At 49.6% G+C, this 19,354-nt stretch overlaps 1 protein-coding gene across 2 annotated transcripts; it reads right to left on the bottom strand.

Annotated features, from left to right (window-relative positions):
* Window positions 1–3,191: 3,191 nt before the first annotated feature.
* Window positions 3,192–12,299, bottom strand: PNCK (pregnancy up-regulated nonubiquitous CaM kinase). 2 transcript variants are annotated; one of them, XM_051968222.1, is made up of 13 exons: window positions 12,187–12,299; window positions 11,772–12,000; window positions 11,046–11,177; window positions 10,156–10,287; window positions 7,229–7,303; window positions 6,847–6,985; window positions 6,394–6,517; window positions 6,017–6,092; window positions 5,026–5,138; window positions 4,828–4,906; window positions 4,661–4,748; window positions 4,254–4,409; window positions 3,192–3,961 (listed from the first exon to the last, which is right to left on the bottom strand). In XM_051968222.1, exons 3-12 carry the CDS (start codon window positions 11,120–11,122, stop codon window positions 4,290–4,292), a joined length of 1,023 nt encoding a protein of 340 aa, XP_051824182.1. In that variant the 5' UTR covers window positions 11,123–11,177; window positions 11,772–12,000; window positions 12,187–12,299; the 3' UTR covers window positions 3,192–3,961; window positions 4,254–4,289. The 2 variants fall into 2 exon arrangements, with proteins under 2 accessions (XP_051824182.1, XP_051824183.1); XM_051968223.1 differs by having other exon boundaries at window positions 11,046–11,150.
* Between the last annotated feature and the right edge of the window lie 7,055 nt (window positions 12,300–19,354).

The raw sequence follows: 19,354 nt of genomic DNA, 5'->3' as shown, positions 1-19,354 counted from the left end.
GGAGGGAGGGGTTTAACTGACTTGTCCAGGGGCACACAACTAGTAAGTGGCAAAGAGCCCATTTAAACTCCAGGTCCTTAATCTTAGTTACTTTCCTAGGAGATGGGAGACGACTCCCAGTTTGGAAGTTTGGGGGTTTGGTTTGTTTGTTCGCGGATTGTCTGGGAGTTCCTGGAGAGCAGCGGGATCTGTCTCTCGCTTTTCTTTTTCAGGGCTTAGGACGGCGCCTGCTCCAGGATCGGTGCTTAATCAATGCTTGTGGACTTCACTTGACGTTTCGAAAATATGGATCCATGTTTTAGGTCCTTACTCAAAAAACTTGAGCAGCTCTTTATTGTCTCTAAAATAAAACGCAGAATCTCCCATTTAGCTTTGAAGGATCTCCGGGATTAAGCTCCTTCTTCCTCTCTAGATTAGGCTGTATTGCAAATGACTTCCTTTTACATGTTCATTGTTCCGGCCCTCAGACCTATTTGCAATTCCCCTTCCAGGATATTCCAACTCCAAAGCGTGCTTTTTTTGTAGATTGGGCCTTAAATCTGGAAGGCTGTCTCTCCCGGGCTCTTAGAATCCCTAACTTGTTCAACTCCAAAGCGGCTGAGGCCTTTCCTAATCCCCCCAATGGGTAGGGTCCTCCCTCCGAGATGATTTCATATTTATTATGTGTCTAATTTGTCTGTATAGATTATTCAAAATTATTTCACGGCTTAGAAAAAATAATAACAAAATTCATTTGAAAGAACCAAAGGTCAAGAAGGTCAAAGAAATGAATGGGGGAAAATCTCAAGAAAAAAGCTTGGCAACGCCAGATCTTTCTCATAAGGCAGTTAGGAATGATCACAACTATCTGGTACTGGCTAAGAAATAGAAAGGTGGAGCGTCAGAACAGAGTAGACATACTGCGTGTATGTAGTGAATGATTAGAGCAATAGACTTACAGGCTATGAATTCACTCTTTGGTAAAAACCGTACTGGCAGAAATTGGGCACAAGACCAATATCTTACCCCATTTTGCAAAGTAAGGTACAGATGGATATGACTTCGATTTCATCAGAAAATTGGGAGAATGTGGAACATGTTCATATCAAATTTATGAATAAGAAAAAACATTTTGAGATGTAAAATGACCATTTTGACGACATTAAATTCAAAAGGGTTTGTACCAATAAAACCAACGTAGCCAAGATTAGAAGGAAAGCAAAAATTGGGAGGGAAGTTTTGCAGCTAAAAATCTCATCTCAAATGTCAAAAGAATTTTATCAAATTTATTAAAAAACGTGACTCATTCCCCAGGAGATAAAGGATCAAAAGATAGAGAAAAGGAGTTTTCCAAGGAAAAAACAAAACTATTTTTAGTCATAGGAAAAAAATCCTCTAAATCATGATGGATTAGAGAAATGCAAATGAAAACAAATTGGAGGTGTCATCTCGCGCCCATCGGGCTGACTAAAATGATAGAAGAGGAAAATGGCAAATATTGGAGGGGAGGCTGACAAATCGGGATGCTGATACGCTGGGGATGGAACCATTTTGGAGAACCAGCTGGAATGGTGCCCGAGTTACAAAACTGTGTTTACCCTTTGATCCAGCCATCCCACTATCACGGTTTCTCGAGGTGCTGGAACGAAAAGAAGCCATTTGTTCTGAAAGAGTTCTGCTTTGTGGTAGAAAAGAAGTGAGAAGCGAGGGGACACCGGTCGAGTAGGGAACGGCTGCCCAAATCGTGGTATGAGATTGTGATGGAACGCTAGTGTGGGGTGAGAAACGATGAGTTTGATGATCTTGGAAAACCACGGGAAGACTTGCATGAAATCAGGGTGAAATAAGGAAAAGCAAGAGAACAAGAGCTATATTGTTCCAAGAACAAGTGTGAATGACTAAATTATTCTGATTATAAATACTCCGATCGATTCCAAAGAAGCCATGAAGGGAGATATTATTCGCTTCCAGAGAAAGAACTTAGAAATTCAAGTATGAGAGAGGGAGACAGTTTGAAATGTAAAATCTCACAAAAGAGCTGATTTTTTCAAATTTGGTTTCAAGGGGAGGTTTTGGTGAAGAGTGTGTCGTCAGAAGATGGCTGAGCTGGGAAGAGGGAAAACCTAAATCGGTGCCTTACCTCCGCCAGCCCAGCTGTGTGACCTTGTACAAGGGGTCCGAGGGGCTCCGGGGCCTGGCGCTGACCCGCATGGAAGAGGGGCCTAGGAAACACAGGCCGTCCCCGCCGCCACCCACACCTCAGATCTGAGCATGTTTGGTAAATATTCCCCTGCGTAGACTTCGCGTGGCAGACTGTGTCCCGGAAGACAAGACCGGTCTGGGTTCTGTTTTGCTATTCCCAGATGCTATTGAAGTTCTTGTTGTGGTAAATAAGAGGAAAGTGCCCATTATGGAGCCCTGAGACACCCCAAGGCAGAGGCCAGAAGAAAGGGCAGGCCCCTCGTGGCCATCTCCCCCAGGGGTCTGCCCCCCCCGTGGCTGTCGGGTATCCCTTCTCCCACTTCCAGATTGGTTCTACTGGAACCCCGTTATCCAGCCACTTCCTCCAAAAGCTGTCTCCAGGAGAGCCAGTGCTCCCCATTAGCCACGGACAGCCCCAGTGGGCCAGAAAGAGGCTATTCGCCTGCACACACACACACACACACACACACACACACACACACACACACACACCCCACCATGCATTACACATTAATTAGATGCTAAACTCGGCTGAGGGCTGAGGGTAAAAATGCAAAAGCCAAGGAATTCCGGCTCTCCAGGAATTTAGATTCTAATGGGGGAAACAATAAACTTAAGGTAAAAGTCATCTGGGAGGAGACCCTAGATCTAGAAAGTTAAGAGAGGGATGGAAGGGGGCACTGAATGAGGCCAAAGGGAAGGAGATTGACACACCCCGTCCAGGAACAATGGCTAAGTTGATCTGATTGTGATTCATGGCTCCAAAACTGGAAAGGTGGGGGTGGGGAAAAAAGTTGGTGTGGAGGCTGTGGAGTGGAGTGGGCAGCCAGATTACAGAGTAAAGTCTCTCTCTCTCTCTCTCTCTCTCTCTCTCTGTCACTGTCTGTCTATCTCTAATGTGTATGTGTGTGTCTGTCTGTCTTCCTCTTTCTGTCTGTCACACACACACACACACACACACCCCACTACAACCAGCATCACCTCCAATGACCACATCCTCTCCCCCTCTCTTTTTTTTTTTTTTAAGTAATTTTATTTGCTCGATGAAATGGCAAATGCTGGGGGCTCGGGCTGCTAGAGACAGGAAGGACCACAGACAGATAAACAGACGGCCATGCCCTGGGCCTGAAGGAAGAGGGAAAGGAATCCCCATTCATGGAGGCAACACATTTGGAGCGGAGAGGAACTAAGAGACCGACCGAGTCCTTCACCATCCATGTTAACTGGTGGAGAAAAGGAGATTCTGAGTGTGAAAACAGCTCACCCAAGGGCCCAAAGCCCCTCTAGGATTTTTAGTTCCCATCACTGATCTGGCCCATGTCCACTTTCCTTCTCACCGCCTCCCCTAGGAAAGGGGTGAGGCCCCCACCCTTTATTGATCCCTTTCAGCGTAACTGAGAAAAGCAGAGAGCCAGCCTCAGCCATGGGAAGCAGGATGGGAGCAGTGGGCAAGCCCCGGCCCCTCCTCCTTCCAGCCTCCTGGGTTGCACTTTCCCGGGGGCCTCCCGAACTCCTCAGCCACCCTCCCTGCGGCATCTCCACACACACCGGGGTCTCCACAGACACAGCCAAACAATCCAGCCCCCGCTGAGACCAGATGATGGGGGGGGCATGGGTGTCAGGCACAGAAAGTTGTGACCGGGGGTGGGGCTTAGGGGTGGGTGAGGAAAGGAGAACCGGGGCAGTCAGGGCACAGGCGGGGAAGAAATTGTTAGTGACGTCCATAAGAGCCAAAGGGGGACTCCTCTTCCAGCACTTCCAGCTCCAGGTGAAATGATTTCTGAATTGGGGAATTGGAGAAGGAAAACTAAGGCTCAGACCTCCCCATCACCTCACCCCACCTGCCTCCAATCTTCCAGAAGGCTCAATTGAAATGCTGTGGCTCCCTATTCCAGATCAGATTCAAATCTCTCAGCCTGACATTCAAAGGGAGATCTCCCTCCTCCGTCCTCCGTCCTCCAGCCTTTTCTTCCTTCTCCCAGAAGCCTTCCTTGTCCTTCCCCTCCTACAGGCCTCAGTGTTTGTGTGGCTTACTGGGCCCCAGACTCCCCAAGCAAGCTGAGGAAACCTACCTTGATGAGTGAGTGGCCGCTTGACGGGAGGCCTTATCACTTTTTCTGCTGCCTTCCCTGAGGGACGGGCTCAGCGGGGCCCTCATCCCCATCCGCCTCGGTGCTCTGTCCCATCTTGGTGATGTGCCGAAGAAAGGATGTGGCGTTGATTGCCCTCTGGAGTGTGACGGGGTGGTTAAGGCCTTGGCTTTGCCCTCATCCTTCTCCCCGATCTGTCTCGGGGTGACCTCATTACTCATCTTGTTCCCACCCTCCACCCCCACACCTGTCCAGAAGGCAGATGCTTCCCTCAACCTAAGGGGCCCAGAGAGGAGGTAGCTCTCCCCACTCTCCCCACCGAGAGCTGGGTCTAGGCCAGCCATGTCCTTGGAGAACTTGCCACCCTCCCCGCCCTCTTCCCATCTTACCTTCCAGTGGGTTCGGGCAAAATTCTTCTGGATCTGCTCACTGACAGAACTGAGAATGTTCTTGTCCAGGGCTGTGTCCCCAGAGATCCTAGTGACAGGAGGGGAAACCAGAGGGTCAGGGGGCAAAGGGGGCAGAGGGGAGCACCCCCTCTACCAAAGATGCTCACCAAAGGTGCTGCAAGGCTTGCTCACAGGTGAACCGCCTCTCAGGGTCTCTCTCCAAGAGGTGCCGGATGAAATCTTTGGCTGGGAGTTAGGAAGCTGCCGGTTAGGGAGTGACCCTCTGACTATAGCAGCCTCTTCCATCCCCCTCAAGAAGGCCCTGGGACTCTATCCTTCAGGGCCAAGAATCGCAGAAAACTCACCCGATTCAGAGATGTCGTCCCAGTATGGGGAGTCAAACTCATAGTTGGCTTTCAGGATCTGACTGAAGAGCTCCGAGTCATTCTCGTCATAGAAGGGGGGGTAGCCACACAGACTGGGGGCACCATGGAGGGTAGGTCAGTGTGGGGTGGGTCAGGAGAAATATCAGGTAGGAGGTTAATGAGAGCGACAGAGGGGAAGGGATGCAAGAAAAGAGAGACAGAAAGAAACAGAGAGGCAGAGACAGAGAGATAGAAAGAGACAGAGAAAGAGGGAAGGAGGGAGACAGGGAGGAGGGAGAGAGAGGGAGGAGGGAGAGAGAGAGAAAGGGAGAAGGGAGAGAGAGAAAGAGAGGAGGGAGAGAGAGAAAGGGAGGAGGGAGAGAGAGAAAGGGGGGAGGGAGAGAGAGAGAAAGGGAGGAGGGGGAGAGAGAGAAAGGGAGGAGGAGAGAGAGAGAAAGGGGGGAGGGAGAGAGAGAGAAAGGGAGGAGGGGGAGAGAGAGAAAGGGAGGAGGGAGAGAGAGAGAGAAAGGGAGGAGGGGGAGAGAGAGAAAGGGAGGAGGGAGAGAGAGAAAGGGGGGAGGGAGAGAGAGAGAAAGGGAGGAGGGGGAGAGAGAGAAAGGGAGGAGGAGAGAGAGAAAGAGAAAGGGAGGAGGGAGAGAGAGAGAGAAAGGGAGGAGAGAGAGAAAGGGAGGAGGGAGAGAAAGAGAAAGGGAGGAGGGAGAGAGAGAGAAAGGGAGGAGGGAGAGAGAGAGAAAGGGAAGGAGAAAGGAGAAACAGTGGGAGGCAAGGCAGAGCCATCAGCCTGTTCAGGTCCCACCTCCCAACTCCCCAAACTTTGACCCATCCTCTGGCTCGGTCTGGGCTCCCAACTCCCCACCTTTTGAAGGATTAGGGTCAGATAGTAGGACATTCCCTCTCCATCCCCTGAAAGGGGCCTCCAAGCTGAGTAACAGACAGCTAGAACAACCAATGCCAATTTCGAGTAACTCACAGGATATAGGAGATGACCCCCAGGGCCCAGACATCTACAGCTTTCCCATAGGGCTTCTGTTCCAGGAGTTCAGGGGCTGGGAGCCAGACACCAGGCCACAGAGAAAAACAAACGGACGCACACACAGAGAAATAGGCAAGCACACAGACACAGGTAGACAGAGCTCAGGAGGCAGAAAATGCAACCCCCTTGGCACCGCCCTCTCCCGGCCTAGCCCAAGGAGAGCATTACATGTGGCCATTCGGCATGCAGGGAGCCGAGCATTTATAGCCAGGCCGGCCCTCTCCGCTCCCTTTTTTCTAGTCCCCTCCCCGCCCGACAATCCATCGGCACCCATCACGTCGCCGGGTACCGCCCGCCGATGCCTCGGCCCTCACCGACGTAGCCCGGGGTTCCACAGGCGGTGCCCAAGACGTTGCTTTCCTGGATCTTAGACAGGCCGAAGTCAGAAATCATGATCTTAGAATCCTCAAAGGGGGTGGCGTACAGGAGGTTCTCGGGCTGAAGAGAAAGCGCGGATCAGGAGGAAGAGGAGGAGCCCTAAGCTTGAGGGGGGCGCAGGGAGGAAGAGCAGCACTCTGGAAAGGCTTCAGGCCCTAATTTGGGGGCAGCCAGGCCCCAGGTCTGGGGGAAACTGGTCCAAGGCCCCTCCTCCCAAGATTCCTAGGTAACCTGGGAGAAGAAATTCCAAAGGTCCCCAAGTTGAGACAGGGTTGTCCCAATCATAGGCCACAGGGGCCTCCATCTGGCGACGGGGGGTGAGGCTTGTCCTGGGGGAAAGGGGCCAGAGACTAGACAGCGCGGGGCTCCCCGTACTTCGACTCGGGTACCTTTAAGTCCCGGTGCACGATGTCCAGGCTGTGTAAGTAGGAGACGGCTCCCAAGACCTGCCCCACCAGGTGGCTGGCGTCCTTCTCCGTGTACGAGCCCCGTTCCATGATCCGTTCAAACAGTTCCCCCCCTGTCACCCTGGCGAGAAGGGAGCACGGGGGCTCAGACTTCCCCCTCCCTCAGGCAGTGGCCCATCCCCCTCTAACAGAACGGGAGCTACTCGAAGGTAAAGATGGATTCCCTTTTGCTCCCGGCGTAGCATCCGACACACAGGAATTTGGAATTGTGAATATGAAATCGAATTTGGCCCAGCACCATGTGGGGCTCCCCTTTCCTGATCCCCCGTGGTGGCCACCCCCCCCAGTGCCCCATCCCCCTCACAGTTCCATGGCCAGGTAGAGATGGGAGCTGCTCTCATGGACATCTTCCAGGGCCACAATGTTGGGGTGACTGACCCTGGAATGGTAACAAGGGTTTACCGTGAGGGAGGCTTCAGAGGCATGAGGAGAATGGCGCTGAGGAGCACAGAAAAGGGTATAGGGAAGAGGAGCATTTATACAGAAATACTGCTAGACACACACCCAGAGTCACACACATGCACACGTGTGCACACGCGCCCACACATACGCACACGCACACGTGTGCACACGTGCCCACACACACACACACACATGTGCACACAAAATCAAAATCAACACTGGATGAGGTTTTATCAAGTACCTGCCACGTATTGTACTAAAACAATGATTATCTGTGCATCCCTCCTAGATAAATAAATATACGCAGGCAAACGTGGGAATGATTAGAAAGCTCTTTGGTATCCCAGATAGCCCCTTGTCCTCAGTGAGCCCACAGTCATCAGATCATAGATTTCAAGCTAAAAGGGGGATTCGAATTCCTCTAGACTTCACCTCCTCGCTTTAAGAGAGACATAAATCAGCCCAGCGCAGAGGAAAGGACTCGGCCAAGATGATTCACATAGGAAGGGACAAAGCCAGAATCTGAAGCTCTTTCCACTGTAGAATGCTGCTCTATCCCTCCCCCTTCCCCTTTGGAGTCATAAAGGACAGGGTGCATCTTAACAAGGGACAGCTTTTTGCAAAAGGAAGGACTATGTGATGGCAACATTTCAGGCATCAGCTCCCGTGGATCTGACCATTTCTATATCAATGACTGTGTCACTAACTGCCTGCTAGACATTTCGACTTGGGCATCCCCCAAGCACCTCGAACTCAACACGTCCCACGCCGAAGTCATTCTCTTCCCCCTAACTCCACCCCTCTCCCAAAGTTCCCCATTTCTGTATGGGATTCTACCCTCCTTCTGGTCACCCAGGCTCCAAACCTTAGGGTCATCCTCCATTCAGTTGTTTTTCAGTCATGTCCGACTCTTTGTGAGCCCATTTTGGTTTTTTTGGCAGAGATACTGGGATGGTTTACCATATCCTTCTCTCAGATCATTTTACGGATGAGGAAACTGAGGCAGACAGGGTAAAATGACTCATTCCGGGTCACACGGCTAGGAAGTATCTGAAGCCAGATGAACCTTCCTGACTCCAGAGCTGGCACACAATCCACTATCATATAAGCTAGCTCATCTTTCACCACACAGTTCATTTTCCAAGAAAATCGCCAATCTGACCTCCACGCTCTATCTCCGATCTTGCGGCTTTTCTTCACTCTCACAGCTATCGCCCTAGTCAGGCCCTAGACCTGCTGCCTAGAGTATTGCCATAGTCTCCTCTTCGCCCTCCTGCTTTTAGTCTCATCCCCTCCACACAGCAGATATTCTTACCCCACAGCATGCCACCTGACCTGCCCAAGAACCCCAGTGGTGGTGAAAAGACTTATCCAAGATCACCCACATAGGAAGGGCTTATTGCTCTGAAGAGAAAATGCAAACTCTTTGGCCTAGCCCTCCTCGAGCTAGCTCTAGGCTCACTAAACAGAAATCTCCTGGCGCCGCCTCTTTTCTAGCCCAGTCGGCCTGCCGGCCTCTAAACTCAGACACTTTCTCTGTCAGCGCTGTGGCTAGAGGAAGAGCCCGTCCTGATTCCGCCCCCCCCCCCCCCCCCCCGCCTGATTTCCCCAGCTGCCGGTGCTCCCTCAAAAATAGTCCTCTGCATAGGATTTGTATTTCATTGGAGACCGTAAGGGATGGGCACCCCGAGCACGGAGCACAGTGCCCACCACCCAGTAGCTGCGCCTACTAAATGTTTGTCGCCCAGATGGGAGACGGTTGCCGGAGTGGGCTTCCTTCTCAGAGTCCCTGGAAGCAACATGTGCTCCGCCCACTCCTAAGGCCCACCCTGGACAGGGAAACACAGTTATACATAGCACATATATATGTACATATGCGTGAGGGAGGACCGGGAGGGGATGGGGGAATTCTCTGCTCAACTCCCAGAATCCACGGGGCAAGGAGCTTTTGTGAGGATTCTTCACATGGAGGATGTGGTCAGGGCCAGGGGCTGGGCCCCCCTTAGGGACCCTGCTGGTGCCCTCTCCTGGTATCTCTTCATCTAGAGAGAAAGGGATCAGCCTCTGGATGGGAAATGACTTGTCCGGCTCCATCTCGTCATTTCCACAGCTGAGACTTCGGGAGGAGTCTTTTCCTCAATGTGCCCGTCAGACCCTAAGCTCCCCACTCTAGAACTTATAAGGACCTCGGGGACCGTGAAGTCCAGCCCCCTCATTTGACAGAGGAAGCAACTGAGGCCCAGCCTGGGGAGGTGACTTGTCCCAGAAGACATGGGCCCCACTCTATTCGGGGGCCTAGAGGGAGTCGACCTCACCTCCTCCTCCCCAGCCCACAAGCTCAGTGTGCTAACCCTGAATACACAGAGCCTCCTCTCAGGACTCCTTGGCAGGAAGACCAGAAGCTAGGAAAGATTTGACCTAAACAGAAAATAACCAGTCCCCATGAGGAATGAGCTGAACCCTCCTCTCATTTCCCACACCCCTCCCCTTCCTTTTCTGTTCCTTCCCTGCTTACCCCTCCTTCTTCTCTTCTCTCCCTCCTCTCTTCCCCCTCCTCTCCTACCTCTTCTCCATCCTTCTCTTATCTGCTCCTTTCCTCCCTTACTTTTCTTTCTCTCCTTCCCTTCATTTCCTCCCCATTACACAGCACACACACACACACACACACACACACACACACACACCATTGCAGACACAAGAAATGCACGAGTGCAAGGGGCAGGGTGGTGTGGGATCAGTCGGGAGAGGCTGGAAAGCTTCTCGGAAGGGCAGAGAACATCTTCCCCCCATCCCAGCCCACTGTGCCCCAACCACCGGACGCTTCCTTACTTCTTGAGAACAGCGATCTCATTCTCTACAGCCACCTCCTTTCCCCTCAGAGCCTTCTTGGGGATGCATTTGAGAGCCACCAGTCTCTTGGAGCATAGGTTCTGGGCCAGAAACACCTCGGAGAATGCTCCCCTGTAGAAAAAGAAGGAGGTGAGGGGCTGGCAGCCCAGTAGTGCTTCCACCCTGATGGGATGGATCATTAGCAGGTCAGCCGCAAGGCCCTCTGGATGCACTCAGGACTCAGGGACTCTTGGGGAAGAAACAGCCTGGTATCATGGAAAGGAACTGAGTCCAAATCTCATTTCTGCTACCCGTATGAACCTGAACAAGTCCCTTCCTCCCTGGGCTTTACTTTCCTACTCTGTCAGATGGATTAGCTGGACTCTGGGGTCCCCACCATCTCTAGATCTAGGTGGGGTCTTCCGTGTGACCCTCCACAAGTCCCTTCCTTTCAGCAAGCTTCGGTTTTTGCACCTGTAACATGATGAGTTGGATTAGATGCTCTCTAAAGTGCCTTTTGGTTCTATCTAGGATCCTAAGCACCTCGAACCCAGCAGGGCCCAGTCTCCTTGGTCAGCTGAGAGCATCTAATACCAGAGTATCCAAAACAAAGGCAGAGAGACATCAGGTGGGCCCTGATTGCTGAAGGGACAAGCAGGCTCTTCCCTTCTCTCCGCCTTTGGTGCAGAGGCAGAGGCGGAGGCATTGAAGAGACCTTAAGTCAGAGACTTAATGAAACAGGAGGGGCTGTGGAAATGCCCCCGGACTGAGTCACTGGGGGAGGGAGGCGGAACATCTGTGCAAAGGTTGGGACCGTGTCCAAACGCTCTCTGGGAGAAAGGGTCAGAAAGGCCAAAGCAGTCGCCCCCAACCCAGCTCCCGACACTCACGCGCCCAGTTTCTCTCTGATGTCGTAGATTTTGCCAATATCTTCTGTCCTCTTCTTCCAGCCTGAACCCAGCAGCATGTCTGGGGAGTGGAGGGGCCGGGCCGGCCTGGAGGCGCAACGTGGAGAAGCAGAACTGGAAGAGCACATCCCAGTTAGTCCCCCCGAAGACCCCCGGGGGAGAACCCCCTTGGGACGAGGCAGGGTCTCCTGGGGCCAGGATGCATTTCGGCTGGAAGATGTGACGCCCGAGTCCGGTCAGAGACAGGGTGGGGGAGGTCTGATGCTGCCATGAAATCCCCACACACACATGCACTGCAAAATGAGAGGGTGGCTCCCTCCCAGTCCTAACATTTTATGGCTCTGGGGTGCCATACTCCAACATACGTCCGCACAGACTGACATACGACATATACATAACACATCACAGCGTACGGTCCAACTCAAATCTACCACCCACACAAGTCCTCCACTACACACACAGTCTCACAGTCACACAGTCACACACACACACAGTCTCACAGTCACACAGTCACAGACACACACACACAGTCATACACACACTCACAGTCACACAGTCACAGACACACACACACACACACACACACACACACACACACACACCCCTCCAGACTGCTCCAACAGCAGGAGGGAGACATAGCATCAGTGCTGTGCCCTGCCCTTGCCCCCCCAGCCTTCCCCTTCTCAGACACACACAGATCACACCTACCTCAGTGGCAACGCTGGCTCAGGGCTCCCTTACCCCACTCAGGCGAGGGGGAGAGAGGCTGGGAAAGTAGGGGAGGGGGCGGTGGGAGGAGGGCCAGCCCTGCGTGTGTGCGCCGCGTGAGTGTGTCTGCCTGACCACCTGCAGCTCTGCGGGGAGACTACCGAGCTGCTGGGTGACTGGGAGGGAGAGGGCTCCTGCTTGCCTGGCTCTCCAGAGCATCCAGGTGTGTCTGCAGGGAAAGAGAAAGGGGGGAGGGAGAGAGGCTGGCGGTCAGGTGTACCTGTCCTCGCTCCAGTGTCTGTCTACCCGCCCCTCTGTGATGCGATGCGTGCGTGAGAGTGTGTGAGTATGTGAGTGTGTATCTATTGGGAGCCACTAGGGGAAGGGAGGGGGTGGGGGTGGGGGGCGGCCTTACCTTTCTCCAGCAACTTTCCCTCCAGCCTTGCTGTTCTCTCTCAGCCCAGACCTTCTCCTCCCTCCTCATGCACTCCCTCCTTTCCCCTTCCTTCCCCCTGCCCATCCCTGCCTGCCTCCTCACTCCCTCCCTCCCTTCCTCCCTCCACTTCTCCTTGTAAGGACATCTAGAGCATACTCCCAGGAGCCCGCAGCACTATAGCCACGGAGCCCCCAAGCTCCCAGGGTGGGGAGGAAGAGGAGGGGAGGTGGGCCTAGCCTCCAAGGGATGCACTTGCCCACTGCTGGGAGAGCCAGGGCGGGGCTAGGAGGGCACGGTTGCCGAATTCTGGCTCCCCCAGCCCGGAGAGGAGACCCCATGGATCGCTAAGCCAGCCTCCTACCCACTTCTCCCAGGCAGAGTTCACACAGAGCCAGCTGCCCAGAGACGGAGGGCCAGGGAGCTACGGAAGCACGCCTGGCCAGAGGTGTAGAGATGGAGACTGAGAAAGCAGCCAGGCAGAAACCATCGAGACCTTCACACAAAGGAAGACAAGAGGAAATCCAAGTTCCCAGCAGCCCCCTCCCATCCCCCGGCTCTTTATCCGGCCGGGCGTTTGAATGGTGCTGAGGGTGGGCAAGAAGGAGGGTCCACCCTGGACATAGAGGATGCAGAGAGGGGCAGGAGAGCACTGTGGGGATCGAGCCAGGTCAGGGGACTTACCAGTTGCCTGGAGAAATGAGACTGGGCCCTAGAATTCAGATCAATTTCTCAGGACAACACAGAATAGAGGGTTCTCCGAGGAGGGGAGCCAGGCCTCTCCTGCGGCGGGGCCCTTTCCGAATCAGCAAGGGGGACTTTAGAAAGAGGGGAGGAGATCGTTTCCACAGAGCTTCCCCCAGAAGAAAAGTCAAGGTCAGGGAGTGTTCCCTAGAATGCCTTTGCCTTTGTGTCACCAACACCGCTGTCTGGTACATGGCAGTCACTTAATAAATATTGATTGCCTGATTGGCTCTGCCCCTGTGCCTGCCAAGTTTTCAGGAGGACGGATCCGCACGGGCTAAGAATCTCCTTAAAGAAAAACCCTGATTGCATAGGGTTCCCGATCCAAAATATGTCATGGCTACCCGTTCAGATAAGCTCTGACCGGGCCAGCACCAGACACTTTACTTTGAATGGTACTGAAAATCCCGTTCATTCCATTTCTTTGGTCTGTATCCCATCTTACACAGAGTAGGTGTTTACTAAGTACTTATTTTGCCAGGTTCCACATGATATCCATCAGACCGGCAAAGCCGACAGAAGATGGAAAATGACAACGGCTGGAGGGTCTGTGGGAAAACAGGCTCGCTGTGGCACCTTGTTGGTGGGACTGACAACTGGTCCAGCTATTTTGGAAAACACTCTCAAACTATGCCCGAAATGTTATTAAATTGTGCATTCCCCTTGGATCTAGGAATACTTTCCTTCTATACAAAGGGTAGCAAAGAGGGAAGGGATTTACATATGCAAAAAGATTTAGAGCAGTTCTTTTTTTCCAATATTTTATTTTTCCAAATACATGCAACGATAGTTTTCAACATTCGCTTTTACAAAACCTTGTATTCCAAATTTTTCTCTTTCTTTTCCCCCCTCCCCAAGATAGCAAGCGATCCGATGCGGGTTAAACACGGAGAAGCCAAGGAGGTACCCATCCATTGGGAAAAAGCGATAGTAAAATCCACTTCTAGAGAAAGAGCTAAGAGGAACTGAATACAAACTGAAGTATATTTTTCATTTCTTTCTTTTATTTGAGTCTTCTTGTACAAAAATGACTACTATGAAAATGTTTTACATAATTGCAACCTGTATAACCTCTATCGGATTGTTTATAACCTCAGGGAGGAGAAGGGGAAGGAGAGAGAGAGAAAGATAGAATTTGGAGCTTGAAACTTTAAATAATTTTTTTAAGTTATAGTACATGAATGGGACAAAATACTGCTGTGGTGTTTAAAAAAAAAAAAGGTGGAAGGAAAAGTTTCAGAGAAACCTGGGAAAACTTGGAGGAACTGATGCAGAGTGAGTTGAACAGAATCAGAACAATTTATACAGTAACAACAACATCGTAAAGACAAATTAAAAAGAATTAAGAATGATCAGCATAATGATCAACCATCATGACTCCAGAGGATCATGATGAAATGTGTTACCTAACTCTTGCTAGAGAGGTGATAGACTCAAGATGCAAATTGAGTTAGTTTTTGACATGGACAGTGGGGGGGATTTGTTTTCCTTGACTATACATAACTAAAATTGTTTTAGAAGATCATAATTTATTACCATTCCGTCTTTTCCTCTGCCTTATAGCCTTATTCTTTGTCCTTTAATCTCTTGGTTCTTTCCCAAGCCATCACCCCTGCACTGACTACACACAATTTTTTTTTCCTTCCCTATCTCAATCTTCTAGTGAACCAACCAATCCAATTCTATAAGATGCTCCACAGTCGATTTTTTTGGCCTCCCTATCCTTGCCTTGCTGAACATCAACTCCTAATCACTCCCACTATCCTCTATCTTCATGTCCATTCACCCGCTATTGAATGGAGATGGAGAAAAATCACAAAAACTGGGCTTACTGGATCCCCTAGAAGTCAGTTTACGTGTGAACTGTTCATTGGCTGCTGCGAGACGATCCTTTTCTACCTGCCTAATTGAGTCACTATTCCACACACAACAGTGGCTGTTCCAAACGTTCTCATTTCCATCATGGCTTTCCCACCCCCTCCTCTCAGCTGAAAACCTTGCCACGTAATTCACTGAAAAAAAAAAAAACCAAGCCATTCCCAGAGAACTCCCTCTTCTCTCCTCTCTTCAATTTTACATCACTGAGACACCTTCTTCCCCTTCACCAAGTGACCCTTTACCTTGACAAGGCAGAGCCCTCTACATGGTCAAGTGATCCCACTCTACCTCATCTTCTTCAGAAGATCCCTTCTTCTTTCATCCCCACTCTCACTAATAGTTGCTTCCTGTCTACTGACAGGTTCCGTGCTGCCCACAAACATGACTATGTCTCCCCAATCCTCAAAAAAAAAAAAAAACTCACTTGAATAACCTAATAAATAAATAAAAATTTAAAAATCTCACTTGATCCGTTCTTCTTGTATCTCTCCTCCCTTTTATAGCTAAAGTCCTTGAGAAGGCCCCTACAAAATGTGCTTCCACTTTTTTTCCTCTCGCTCTTCTTAACTCTCTGCAGTATGGCTTCTGACCTCATCATTCAACTGAAACCGTTCTCTCCAAAGTTACCAGTGAGCTCTTAAATGCCGAATCCAATGGCTTTTTCCTCAATCTTGGTTCTCTGCGTTCTTTGGCACTGCTGCTCACCCCTGCTTTCTTCTCTCTCCATTTTAATGCCACTGCTTTCTCCAGATTCTCCTCCTACCTGTCTCACTGCTCCTTCTCAGTCCTTTGCTGGATTTCTTTACTGAGTCATGACTACTAATTATGGGGTACGCACCAAGGGTCTGCCTTGGGCTCTCTTCTCCCTCTACTATCTCACTTGGTCACCTTATCAGCTCCCATGGGTTCAATGAACACCTCTATGCAGATAATTCTCAGATCTATTTATCCTATGGGCCAGAACTTGAAACAAGGCACTAAGTCAGTGGAATTGATAGAGACAATAGTTATCTAGTTTAGGTGCTTAACGGTGCTCTGGTTGGGTACGTGTACTTAGTACTTACTGTAATTCTACGAGATTCACAGCTTTAAGAGAGCCTATATAAGCTAGGAGCCTCAATCAGGATTCAGTCAGGGAGATTCAGAAGCCAGGGAAGGTGTTTAAGCAGGAGCTTAAGCTCTCAGAAACAAGGAGAGAGATAGGCCTCTAAGAAAGCTAATCAGGCCCCAGGAAAGGAGACAAGACTTGGAAAGAGACAATAAAGGATTTGGACTTTAACCCCTGGCTACTCGTAGGGTTTGACTGAACTGAAAGGAAGGCTGCCTCCAGAGACCCCTAGGAAACCGAAACAGAGAACATTACATTTTAGAGAAGAATATGACACAGCCCTAATCTCCAGTCTTGTATCGCAACTCAACATTTATAACACTAAACTCACTAACTTTTCCCTGGCCAACTCCCATAGAATCATCTTGACCTTCCCTCTCACCACTGTACCTTTTTATGGTCAGGTTCTTTTTTTTCTGACTGCTCATTTTTCCAGCCCATTTCTTGACTTTGAACTGTATACTAAAATTGGGCTGGATTTCCAAAGTTTGGGGTGGGAAGAGGCACCGTCCCCAAGCTTCAGGCTTTTTTGTATTGCTATTTTTAGAGGTAGTTCTGGGTACTTCCAAGATAGTATAATCTGGGAAAAGTATGTTCGCTGCTCTCTTGGTCTGTGCTCTGTTCCTTACCCAGGAAAGGTCCCTGGATCCTTTGGGATGGCAATTGATACTGCTCCTCCGGGTCCCTGCTCCCTCATGACCAAAAGTGCTCCTCTCCACCCTTGAATTGTGATCTGGAAGTTGATATAGGCAATGGAGTTGCCAAACAGCATCCTGTGTCCAGTGCTGGAACAGAGAGGTCCCTGGTCATCTCTTTATAACCAATCGTCAGATTCTCTTACCATCCCTGGCTTGAGAACTCCAAAACATGCTGCTGTTTCTGTTTCTACCACCTAGTCCTGCCATGTTGGTTCATCCATATGGACTCTAAATTAGCCTTCACTTCTATGTCACAGATCTCTCCTTCCAACTTCCTAAATTGTCTTGGGCTGAAGGAGTGACCTTTTGTTGGCTCTGCCACTGAGAAATCCAATGTGAGATGTAATTTGGATGAATTTTTTAAAAAATAAGTGAAGTTGTGAGATGACCATAGTGCTTTGCTACTTTACACGATTTGCGACACTGCCCTCTGATTCCAACCTTCTGGAAGCATTCTAAGCTGTCCAGCAAGTACCAAGTTTTATGGAAGTTTTTCCAATAAAAGATAAGTTTCTTGAAGTCAAAAATATAAATAAACAAATAAATAAACAGCGTTATGGGGGGGAGCATTTTAATCCCATTCTTTTAATATGGCTCAGCAAAGTGGAAATTTTGAAGGGAACATTGAACACAGAATTTCATGTAGAGACATGATCCTTAAGGAGTTTTAGGGAGGAGAAAGACAAATGCAAACATATAAAAATAGATATATGTTATTAACATGGAAAGCAAATCTGTTTATTGAAATGCAGGGAATATATGTGAATAGGAATAATAGCATGGAATAGATCTACAGATGTACATATAGATACTATATCAAAACATATAAATACATGCATATGTGTGTAATTCTGCAATATCTATACACATGTCAAACGTATTTTAAATAAATAACACAGAAATGCATCAACAGATACTCATTTCTACTATTTCTATCTAATCCAACGAGATTTCGGAAATTTCATTTATTTACTTATTTTAAATTCTCAACAGTGTTTTATTTTTCCAAGTAATGTAAAGATGGTTTCCAACATTCATCCTTGGACTCTGTTCCACATTTTTCTCCTTGGCTCCCTCCCTTACTGGAGAATGTTGGGAGAGCTTGACTGAGCGCTCCCCCTACTCTGCCATCTACTTCTCGGTTACAATCAGGGCATCCTGATCTCCCTGTTACCCAAGCTTAAAACCTCTGTGCCATCCTTGACTCCTCACTCACATCCAGCCCACATATCCAGTCTGAGCTGAACTCTGCTCGCTCTACCTTGCCAACATCTTCCCGATACACCCCCGTCTGTCCCCTGACACCGCCGCCACCCCGGTGCGGGCCTCCTTCCCTTCCAACCCGACCCATTGCAATGGTCTGATGACTGGGCTGCTAATCTGTCCCCTCTCCAGTGGATCTTTCATCAGCGTTCAAACTGATCTCCCTAAAGCCAGATCTGACCCTATCACCTCCCTCCCCCTGCACTGACTCCCGGGGGCTCCCCCAGAAAGGATTGAAAACCCTGTGCTTGGCTTTTCCAGAGCTCTCTTGCCAACCCAGCTGCTCGCTACCTTTTCAGTGTTCTTACACCTCCCCCAAGCAATTACTCTGTAATCCAGCAACACTGGTCTCCATGGTGTTCCAGGAACTTGATACTCCATCTCTCAGCTCTATTTTTCACTGGCTATCTCCCCCACCCCCCGCCGGCTCTGCTCTCCCTCCTCACCTGGACCTCCTGCTTTCCCTGGCTTTCTTCAGGACTCAGCTCCAATCTCAATCTCTACAGAAGGCCTTTCCCAGGCTTCTCACTTTCCCCCTTTTTCCCTTCCCTCTGAGATTATCTGCCATTTACATGATATAGCTTTTATACATACCTAGTGGTTTGCCCTGTTGTCTCCCCAATTAGAAGCTGAGATCTTTGAAGGAAGGGACCGATGATCTCTTCCCCGTTTTCTGTATTCCCATCCCCCACACACACACACACACAGATGACCAAACACACAGCACAGTGCTTGAAGCAAAATAAGTGCTTAATAAATGCTTATAGCCTAGGTGGTGCAATGGCTAGAACGCAGACAAAGTCAGAAAAACCTGAATTCAAATCTTGCCTTAAAATTGTACTTACCCATGTCATCCTAGGCAAGTCACTTTAAAGTCTCTCAAACCTCAGTTTCCTCAGTTGTAAAATGGAGATAATAACAGTACCGCAGGATTATTAGGAGGATCAAGTGAGATAACATTTGTAAAGCACTTTGTCCATCTTAAAGCACCATGCAGACACTAACATTATTATTATTCATTATTGATCACTTTATTATGAGTCCTGTTTTTTTTTCTTTTTTGAAATGGGAAAGAGCGTATGGAAGAACATGTGCCAAAATGTGTGTGGCGGCCCTTTCTGTAGTGGCAAGGAACTGGAAACTGAGAGGATGCCCATCAGCTGGAGAATGGCTGAATAAATTGTAATATATGAATATTATGGAATATTACTGTTCTATAAGAAATAATGAGCAAACCGATTTTAGAAAAGGCTGGGAAGGCTTACGAGAATTGACACTGAGTGAAATGAGAAGAACCAGGAGAACATTGTACACGGCAACAACAAGACTAGACAACGATCAATTCTGATGGACGTGGCTCTCTTCAACAATGAGATGATTCAGGCCAGTTCCAATGATCTTGTGATGGAGAGAGCATCTCTACCCAGAGAGAGGCCTGTGGGGCCTGAGTGTGGATCAC

Source organism: Antechinus flavipes, chromosome X (assembly GCF_016432865.1).
Source record: "Antechinus flavipes isolate AdamAnt ecotype Samford, QLD, Australia chromosome X, AdamAnt_v2, whole genome shotgun sequence".
Classification (NCBI taxonomy): Eukaryota; Metazoa; Chordata; class Mammalia; order Dasyuromorphia; family Dasyuridae; genus Antechinus; species Antechinus flavipes.
The sequence above is the reverse complement of the archived record's forward strand: the minus strand, read 5'-3'. Positions and strand labels throughout refer to the sequence as shown.